This window comes from Suricata suricatta, chromosome 6, assembly GCF_006229205.1.
Source record: "Suricata suricatta isolate VVHF042 chromosome 6, meerkat_22Aug2017_6uvM2_HiC, whole genome shotgun sequence".
In the NCBI taxonomy this organism is placed as follows: domain Eukaryota; kingdom Metazoa; phylum Chordata; class Mammalia; order Carnivora; family Herpestidae; genus Suricata; species Suricata suricatta.
The window spans coordinates 14,054,094-14,063,804 of record NC_043705.1 but is presented as its reverse complement, the minus strand read 5'-3'; the positions used below and the strand labels follow the sequence as shown (position 1 = coordinate 14,063,804).

At 38.6% G+C, this 9,711-nt stretch overlaps 1 protein-coding gene across 2 annotated transcripts in view; it reads right to left on the bottom strand.

Annotated features, from left to right (window-relative positions):
• Positions 1-4,420: 4,420 nt before the first annotated feature.
• The window catches only part of CNOT6 (CCR4-NOT transcription complex subunit 6), a 49,770-nt gene continuing 44,479 nt past the window's right edge, over positions 4,421-9,711 (bottom strand). For both annotated transcript variants that reach the window (XM_029941677.1, XM_029941678.1), the window contains exon 11: positions 4,421-8,777. In XM_029941677.1, coding sequence (XP_029797537.1) covers positions 8,565-8,777 — 213 coding nt within the window. In that variant the 3' untranslated portion in view covers positions 4,421-8,564. The remainder of the gene's footprint in view (positions 8,778-9,711) is intronic.

Genomic DNA, 9,711 nt, shown 5'->3' with positions numbered 1-9,711 from the left:
GTTTTAGCTGCCATCTTACAAAATGTGATTACAGTTAAAATTTGTTAGACAATGTACAAAAACCAGCATTCTTGGTTAGTATTACGGTACAACTTAAAGTCCAACATAAATTCATGTACCCATCTGTGAAAGTCACAAATACTCTTTTCTTGGAGCTTCAATTTTTGTTTACTCAAAAGCAGCTTGCTATTGGTAAGAAAATGTGTATCATACTGATTATGGTTTGCTTTTGACTACTGAATATTTGGCAAGCATTCCTTTTGTTTCAAGATAATCTTAAATTGGTATTAAAAGAACTGTAAGCCATTGTTAACATTTCTTCATAATTCAACCAATGAGCTAATATTAGCAAAAGATCATTAAGTTGTCTTCTAGCTCTCTGAATAGTCTTAACAAACTGGTGATGGTTCTTTGATCTGAAATTATATATACTCACCAACTGTGACACTTCTCAATCTATTTTGGAAAATTTAAGTGGAACTATTTTCAATAAGCATCGTAAGGTGAAACAAAATGAAGGAAGTCAAGGCTCATTAAAAAAATTTTCAACAAATCCAGATTTTTGACCTAATATGCTGGAATAACCATCTGCAGTGATAAAAACAATTTTCCTTCATATCTAGAAGAAAATTTCTGGCAGCTGTAAAAGATGCAAAAATAGCTATGCTGTAAGTTTGATTTTAGGCTAAGCGTTCCCATTTCTTCGTAAATTTGGAGCTGTTATGAAAAAGCATACACAAAATATTAACTGGTTGATGCCTTTTATAGCACAAGTCTTCTAAATTAAGTACTTCCAATTTTTCAATTTTTGAACCAGTACTAGGAAAGCCTTGTATTCTATAGGTAACTGTTGGCGTAACTGCATATATTTGATTTTTGTAAAATATTTAGTGTCTTCACTTTCTAACAAAATTTCCAAATTGAAATACATATTTTTATACCAGATCTCCATTAAAAAATTATTTTCCTGTGGAAGAATACAAGCCCTTTTAGAATTGGCCAAATCTACAAGCTCATGTCCTGTTACAAATAGAAAAAAAAACCCACCTTTTTGTTGGACTTGTATTTCAGGTGATTAATTTTGTCTATTATTCTTTTTTGACTGTTGACAGAAAACACTGAATTCTGTAAGTATTTGAAGAAAACGTATCTTAGTGTTCACTTTATTACTTTTATTATTTTCTTAAGAGGCTTTCCTCTTCCTCTGATGCAGGTAATTGCACTTGTCATTCATCATGAAATCTGTGGATCTACCTTCTAGTCTACTGTTCCAGTTGTGAGACTAGCTCACTTCTATCTATATCGGCACTGATTTTAAATTTAATAATTTGACCATAGTTTTTTAAGCCAGAAAAATAATTTATATTAAAATGAACAAAGGTATCTCAATTACTAATGACTTACACAGGCACAGTAACTCATGCTGCCAGCATTAAGTATTCAAACACATTATAGTGTAAATGGTTTAGTAAAATGGGGCAGAAATTGTTCTTTGACATCAACTGGTGAAGTGTTTGTCTAACACAAGCAATACCTTGGTTTCATATCTTACACATTGTGTCGGATACAGAGAAATTTGGTCCTATCAAAATAATAAAGTTTTACAGAAAAATATTTTAGTTCCAGTCCCTCTAGCCATGTTTTGAGTACTCAAAGGCACATGTGGCCAGAGGCTACTAGACTGACACAGGCCTAATCCTCTGCATGAGGGGATACTAGTACTTGGGCTTGGAATATTTGAATTCCTTCCATTGGAAGGAATGTTGCTGTATTAAAGTATCTTAAAAAATTATTTTTGAGAGCGAGCGAGCGAGCGAGAGCGCACAAGCATAGGAGGGGCAGAGAGAGAGGGAGACAGAACCTGAAGCAGCTCCAGGCTCAAACCCAGGAACCGTGAGATTACGGTTATGACCGGAGCTGAAGTGGGAAGCTCAACTGATTGAGCCACCCAGGCGCCCCTTGAAGTATCTTTTAACGCCTAGTAGTTACTTGTTTGGTAGAGACACACTGGATCTCTTCTGCAGACTAAAATCTGCATGAAAAATACTGCAAAATGCAGTAAAGCATAGCCTGAGAAACAAAATCCTTTGCCTTAATGTTTTAGTGAGGTCAGAAAAGGAAAAAAGACCGTTTGCTTTGGAGGAGAACACCTAAGAGACGTGGAGTCAGGGTTTACCTGATCAAAGTAAGGAGTGACCCAACAAACCCACTAATGATGAGGGATAAATCGAGCTTCTTCCTGAACGTCTAATTCCCCCTTCTTTCTTCTCTTACAGCCCTGCAAGCCATCCTCAGCTTACAGACCACACCAGAGCCAGCTAACTAGTTTTACTGTTTTAGTCCACTCTTCACGTAAACCTGGTAATGCTGCTCCCGTTTAAGGGGCACCTGTGTGGCTTAGTCGGTTAAGTGTCTGGCTTTGGCTCAGGACATGATCACAAGGTTTGTGAGTTAGAATCCCGTGCCTGCTTCAGATTCTGTCTCTCTGCCCCTCCCCTGCTCACTGTCTCTCTCAAAAATAAACATGCATAAAAAAAAAAATCTTAAAACCCTTGTATGGCTCTTTATCACCACCTACAGGGTTAAGTTCACCACCTATGGCTCAAGGTTCCAAAGGCTTCCACTGTGTTCCATTTACTCCACCAGCGCGCTTCCCACTGAAAGACCCACAGGTTCAAAATCCATTCTATTTGTAATTAGGCACATTTCACAAAGGGTTTTACTGTAGCTATTATTCATCTGGGAAATAAGTTCTTTTTTTAATGTTTATATTTATTTTTGAGAGAGAGACAGCGTGAGCAGGGGAGGATGAGAGAGAGAGAAGGAAGAGATCACCTCTGGAAAATTTTACAGGCTCACGTAGACAGATTTGCTCCCTCCATGGCCTGGTGTACCTCTAGCACATGTTACACTGGATTATAATGACCCATGAGCAACTTGAAGTCAGAGACCAGGGCTGATAAATCTGAATTTCCAATCTTAGCATAATGTCCAACAAGAACTTTCAAATGAGTACCAATCAGTATGGTGACCAAGAAAAGTACATAAAGGAACAACTCTGATTCGCCCGAACGACAGTCTCGGACCTGTTCAAAGTTACCATGAGCAGTATCTTATCAACTAGGAGAGAAGGTTCTGCTACCTCCCAAAGCTCCCACTGTTGAGCATATGCCCTGACACCTATGTCACTGCCCTGAGAGCCGGCCACTGCATGGGCATGAGTGTTAGAAGGCAAGTTTGGTCATGCCATCGGTCCCCTTCAGTGTCTTTAACAGACCAGGTTTTCAAGAGCTACATAAAGCTGGGAAGCAGGACAAGTGGGTCTGCGTGCGGGGGAGCCTGGGAACTTGCAGGGCTGGAGGGCCAGTGGCGAAGACACGGCTGTGCCGATGGGCTCCTTGGGGCCTGCAGCCCCCACTCACCGTGCGAGGAAGGCCCTTCGAACCTCTGAGCCTGCCCCTGGTCGCACCAGTGTAGTAAGCACAACTTCTTAGGACAGGCCCCCAATAACTGAACAGCTTGCAATCCACTTTGAACATTTTACGTTTTATTATTTGGAGGAAATTTAGAGAAATGTTTCTCAATCTCTTGTAAAATCCTAGAAAAAACTACCTTCTGTACAATTCTTCTAACATGTAATGTTTATCAAAATTGTCTTTATAGTACTTGTGGAAGCTTATTTTTTTAAGTTTATTTGTATTTTGAGAGACTGGGTGAATGGAGGGGGGCAGAAAGGGAGAGAGAGTCCCTCAAGTAGGCTCTGCACGGTCAGTGCAGAGGCCCGCATTCGGCTCGAACTCATAACCAACTGATCCACCCAGGCACCGTTGAAAGCTTATTCTAAACTCGATTTAAATGTGAATACCTAAATCACACTCCAAATTGGGAATTCTCAGTATATATAACATTGTTACCTTACGCCCAAACCTTTATTCTAAATATATTTCACTTCATGTTCCCGTAGGTACTTGGTTCCTCTAAAGAACATAAACTAGAATTGATAACACGGGCATAATACTTCATTTACTTTTCTATACACTTACTTCTTGACAGGAGGAGGAACAAGACTTTTCTATTATAAAGGCAAAATAACATATTAAGGATTAACTTTACTTTAAAAACTGGACAGTCTTGGCAAATGCTCACTGTCATCTGATTTTAAAGGACTTTTTCTAGCATACATAAAAACTCACATTTGTTACAGAAGTAGTTTCTAAAAATCAAATTGACTTTTTCTGAAGAGTTGGAAGTCCCATTTTTAAAGTTTATATATACAATAAAATATACACGTGAAAAGCAAAACATCTAGTGAATTAGTATAACCCCCACCAACGCAATGTTTGTTACCGTGTTTAAAAGCATTTATTTAAAATATGTCAAACTCTTTCCAAAAAAGACGGAAGACACATGAGCCTAATTCTTATATTGAACGAGGTATATTGGTAACAACAACAACAACAAAATTCCTAAATGCAAACGGACCATCAGTTGCCCAAATATCAAACTCGACTTTGGCAAAGATAGGAGTGTTATACAGAAAACACAGTCAATACACCATCTCCCCGCCTCGCGCCCATTCACTCACCCTTTCAGAGGGTGAGTTACAACCCTGTCCCAGATGACTCAGATTTTTAATCACGTGGTCTGCTAACATTTATTCGTCTCAAACCTCAGTACTACAGCTATACAAATTACACTTTTAAGATATTTGAAACAGATATTGAATTTATTGGTTGGCTATGAGTAGGAAAATACATCAGTAAAGAAAAGCGACCCTGTATATAAATATAATACTAGCTAGTTACAATTTGACCAAGAAGGTTCCACTGAAAAGAACAGTAAAAGCCCTTGTTACCACCAGTCCATAGGTACATGTTCAGTTTCCCATGACCCTTATTATCAAAGAGCTGCCTAGGCAAACGCGACATTCTTCGAACTTAGTGCAGATAACGTGCTGGGTTCTGTTACAGGAACGGTAAACACAAATGAGCCCAGTGCATATTACACAAGATAATGTAATGTGAGTAAGGACTAGATCCTCTACTTTAGAGGCTACTTCAACATACCTGTCATTAAACTTTATGTAACCAAAAAGAAGAGCCAAGTGAACATCTTAAAATACTGTTTCCGAGCAGGGGAGAGACACTTGCTGAAGGTGTTGTTTGAATTATCTGCATCGTTTGTATGGAATACTCTGACCGGTTCATTAAAGAACAAACTGCTGTAGTGGCTTTGCCTAGGTTGGCTTTTGTCTTACAGATGACATGACCCCAAGACCTTAGAAGTCATTATGGAAACGAATTCCATAAATTTAAATAGTAAAAATGGAATACTACAACTGGAATTTGTCGCTGAAAGCTTGAATCTTAGAAGAGCTTTGAAATTTTAATTTCAACATTTAGAAGTGCATTCCACCCAATTTAATAATGTCCTTAGGTATCAAAGTGCTAACTCAAAATAAGTTTTCCTGGCTGTCACCAAATCAAGAATAAAAACACATTTCTTGGAGATGTTCCTGGCCTCTCTTCTAGGACTATTAAAGTTGCAATCAACAATTTATTTCTACAACTTTAGTTTAAATTATGTCATAAATTAATTTTGGTGATTATTTAAATTCTCAAAGCATAAATAATTACCAGTAATACGGTAAAATGTACTTCAAGAGATTTACAACAAGGAATTGAGTGCCTCCAAATTTCAGATCGGTAAAAACAGAAAACATACCCCCAAATTCTCTGTAAAACATTCATAAAATGGATTTATCCAGCAAGAACACTGAAATTACATTATGGCATCATCACATTAAATATACGTGTTACAGAATTTTGAAAAAAGTCTATACTGTGAAAACATAGTAGTTTTTATTGCATTTTAAGGAGTATGGATTATTGGAAATTACTCAGGACACAGAAAATATTTCAAACACAAAGCCTTGCTTGACAGAAGTTATCAGTCTATTTTGGTGTGACTGTTCATTCCCTACGGACCCAAAATATATCTTTCTCTTTTGAAGGTGACCGTTGTAAATCTACACTCTTGGTTCAATTTATCACTAGATAAGATGGAGAAGCTGTTCAGAGGGACACACAGAATGCAGTGTGCCCAGAAGAGGCAAGAACAGTTTTGAGACACAACTGGCCCTCGTATCTTACTATGCTGCCCCCAAATTCAAATATATTGCAGACAATAACAAATACAGATGAAAACATTTTGTGTAAAGCTCAAACCTTTAGCATCTAACAAGGGCACTCTAGTCCCAGCATCTACGAAAAGAACACATCCTCCGTTAACAAATACGAATGAGTAAGTGCTTCTCCCCTCCCCCGTCCGTAAAGCTCTGCGGACCTGTTCTCACGGAATGCAGATCATAGGAAACGTGGTTCCCTGGCCTCATCAGTCCAACCAGCTCCAGCTCGCCCTCGCTGGAAATCGTCATGATGCACATTACCAACACAGTGTTTAGGAAAAATGAGTAAACACACCTTTTATTCACACTTTACAAAAAAATAAAATAAAATAAAACAAAACAAAACAAAAACCCCATAAAAAGTTATGCATTGGTTCTACATCAGTAATACCAGCTTTCCAATGTACGGATTATAAACTGGATGTGTTTGGTGTCAGCACAACTTGAAACAAAAAGCAAAAAATAAAAAGCCATCACAACAAAATCTTTAAAAACCTCAAAGGAAAAACCAGGTCCCAGACAAAGATTCAAGATCAACACCTTTTGGAAAATTCTTTAAAAAAGAAAAAAAATATTATTTATTTAAACAGTATTTTATTTTCTCTTAAAAACAGAATAAGCACATTAAGTGCTGAATATTTTTCATAAAATTTTAAGTCATTATCCAAAATGACTCATTCTCTGTATAAAAATTGTTAAGAACATCTCAACAGTTTTACTCAATGCTCATATGGTATCCTTTTGCTCCCCTGCCTGCAGTTGAAACAAAAGCAGTTAGACCACGTTCCCTCCGAGCCCATCTGATTTTTGAGAGAATGAACGAGCGAGAACAGAACACATACAAGCTAACTCTGCCAAGTTAAAAGCTGGCTTTAATCTCTAATCTACGACTGGCACTACGGGCAGGATACAGGGTACGAGAGAACTTGTACCTTGGCTGACCTACTAAAATGACTTAGTCACTTTATAAACGATCTGAAGAATTGTCGTAGGGACCTGTTTTGAAAATACATCTTGTTTATAGTTTCATAAATGGAAAATTCTTTTCTTTTTTTTTTTTTAAAAAGGAATTAAAAAAAAAATCCCCACAGAGACTAAGGAGTACATGAAAAACAACAAGAATTCACATGATAGTAGCATTCTGGGTGACGCACAGCACTGTGCAATGACAGACGCTGTGAAGCAGTGCTCGGGTCTGGTGAGCAGAAGACCCAGGACCCAACCTGTGAAGATGTTCCAAAATGGGATATTCAATGCTTCACAATGGAAAAAAAGCCACAGCTCATACAAAAGCATTTTCATAAAATTCTCACAAATGTTAAAACAGTATTTAAAAAATATAAAAGAGGATGCACAGATTTTCTCTGCATGCACAGGCAGTGCTTGGTGAGAACAAATTTAGGCAGGCACAGTGGAGATAGGACAGGAAGTGTCTCAAAAAGGAGTTAAGAAGCTGTATCCAAGCAGCTGGAATTTTTTAACTTAAAAAAGTTAAAGATTTAAAAATATCAGAATGTACATATATCAACCATTACATTCAGTCCATAAATGCCTACAGATCATTCACTGCTCAGCTTATTTGTCCTGGTAGACAGTTTTTGTAAAAACCCAGGAATTCATGGATAAGTTGCCTCTGGTCTGAGAAAATGTCCAAAGCTTTAAGCAGATTTAGATTTAAAGAGAGCAATGTTCTCAGTTTAAAAATAAAGTAGTACAAAAGGGCTAACAAAACCCTAACAGTGCAAATCATCAGCAGAGAAAGTCTGTTGCAACTTCTTTTACAAGCTGGCCTTTAAAACACATGAAACAGTAAAAAAAACTTAGCCTTAGTTTACAATACAATCATTTCCAAATCTGATTTTCTTAGTACAAAATTTCATAAATCAGGTCTTCTGTGGATCATATACAATCATAAAGGCTAAATTCAAAGTCTATATTTTACAAACAAGTCTGAAAAGGGAGGGAGTAAAGTATGGAAGAATGGTCTCTGGATGTCATTACTGGCCTCAAAAAAGTAGTGCTACAGATTTCTGTGCAAAGAGAATATGCTGCTCAAACATTTTCTTATTTCAAGGCATGAAAATATTACATTGGATAGAAGAAACAGGAAAACTCCTTGTAACAAATTAAAGATAGGTGTAAACACACCGACCCCTGTCCAGCAGTATATTATAAAGCATATTGGGCTCAGAATTTGTCTGTTACTAGCACCTGGCTTTCATACGATATCCTTATCAAATAATCAAGATCAAAAAAGTTCAAATCATCAAGGAAAAGAAAAACCAAAACAAAACCCTGGTGGCCATACCTCACTCCCCTATATTCAGATTTTATGAGTTTACAAGTGAAACTGAGGTCTTCCTCTGGAGATACTTGACTACCTCCTGCCAGGAAGGTGAATGCCGTTAACTTGGGGCAGGAAAGGCAGCAAGAGCTCCAGTTGTGCAAAAAGTGAGAAGTGGTCGGAGGGGATGAGTGGATGTGGGCAGCCGCTGATGTTATTCTCAACTAGCCAGTGGTGGTCCAGAGGTCCCAAGATGCCTAAAGTGTTCAGCTGAGGTTTAGAATAGAAGATGTAGTCAATTATACCCTGAAAAATAGAAGGAAAAAAAGATGAGGCCTCACATAAGAGAACGGCTTTCAAGACCTACCCTTACAGTCATGTCTGGTCAACAAAGAAAGTGACTGGCGTGTGGGAGGTGCTACGACATAAACCAAATTGTCCCCTAAATGTCCCATCTAGCAGAATGAAGACGGTTTAGGGATAATAATCGTGCTTTCTTACTCTTTCTGGACTTTTTAATCTTTAATGAGACCTACAAGATCCTTCGTGGGATGGCCTCTGCTTCTCTACTCTAACTTGATTTGTACCATTTTCTCATGCTCACTACCCTATTACCACACCAAGCCTTTCCATCAGGGACTGGGGGTAAGGGGGATGGGGAGACATCCCTTGTAGGTGCTGAGCTCTTTCTTACCCCAGGGCCTCCACACACACTGTTCCTCCTGCCTGGAACATTTTCTTCTAAGTGTCGGTTGGTTTTCTTCTCAGCCTTTGCCTGTTGAGTTCAGTCACTTTCCAAAGACCTTCCTGAATCTCACCCTCACCCTCTTAATACCTGCTATCACCTCCACACTTCTTCTCTGGCTAAGGCGCAGCCCGAGCTGAACTACACTCATCTGCATGCTCGAGACCCGCCTCTCCCACCACACTGTGAGCTCCATGAGGGCAGGGCCATGTCTACCTCAGTGGCACCCATGCAGGCACAGAACCTGGCACCTCTCAATTTTCCCTCTCCGCCCTGTAATTTGAGCCTCTCTTCAACATGTTTCAGCAGCACATTTAAGTGTCTTTCTCCTATCTCTGCATCAGCAACAGGAACAAGAGAGAAAAAAATCTCTCCCACATTTTGGTTATCACCCTTGCTTCCTCTTTAGAAAAGTTTTTTAATGTTTATTTTTGAGAGAGAGAGAGAGACAAAGTACGAACAGGGGCGGGACAGAGAGGTAGACACAGAATCCCA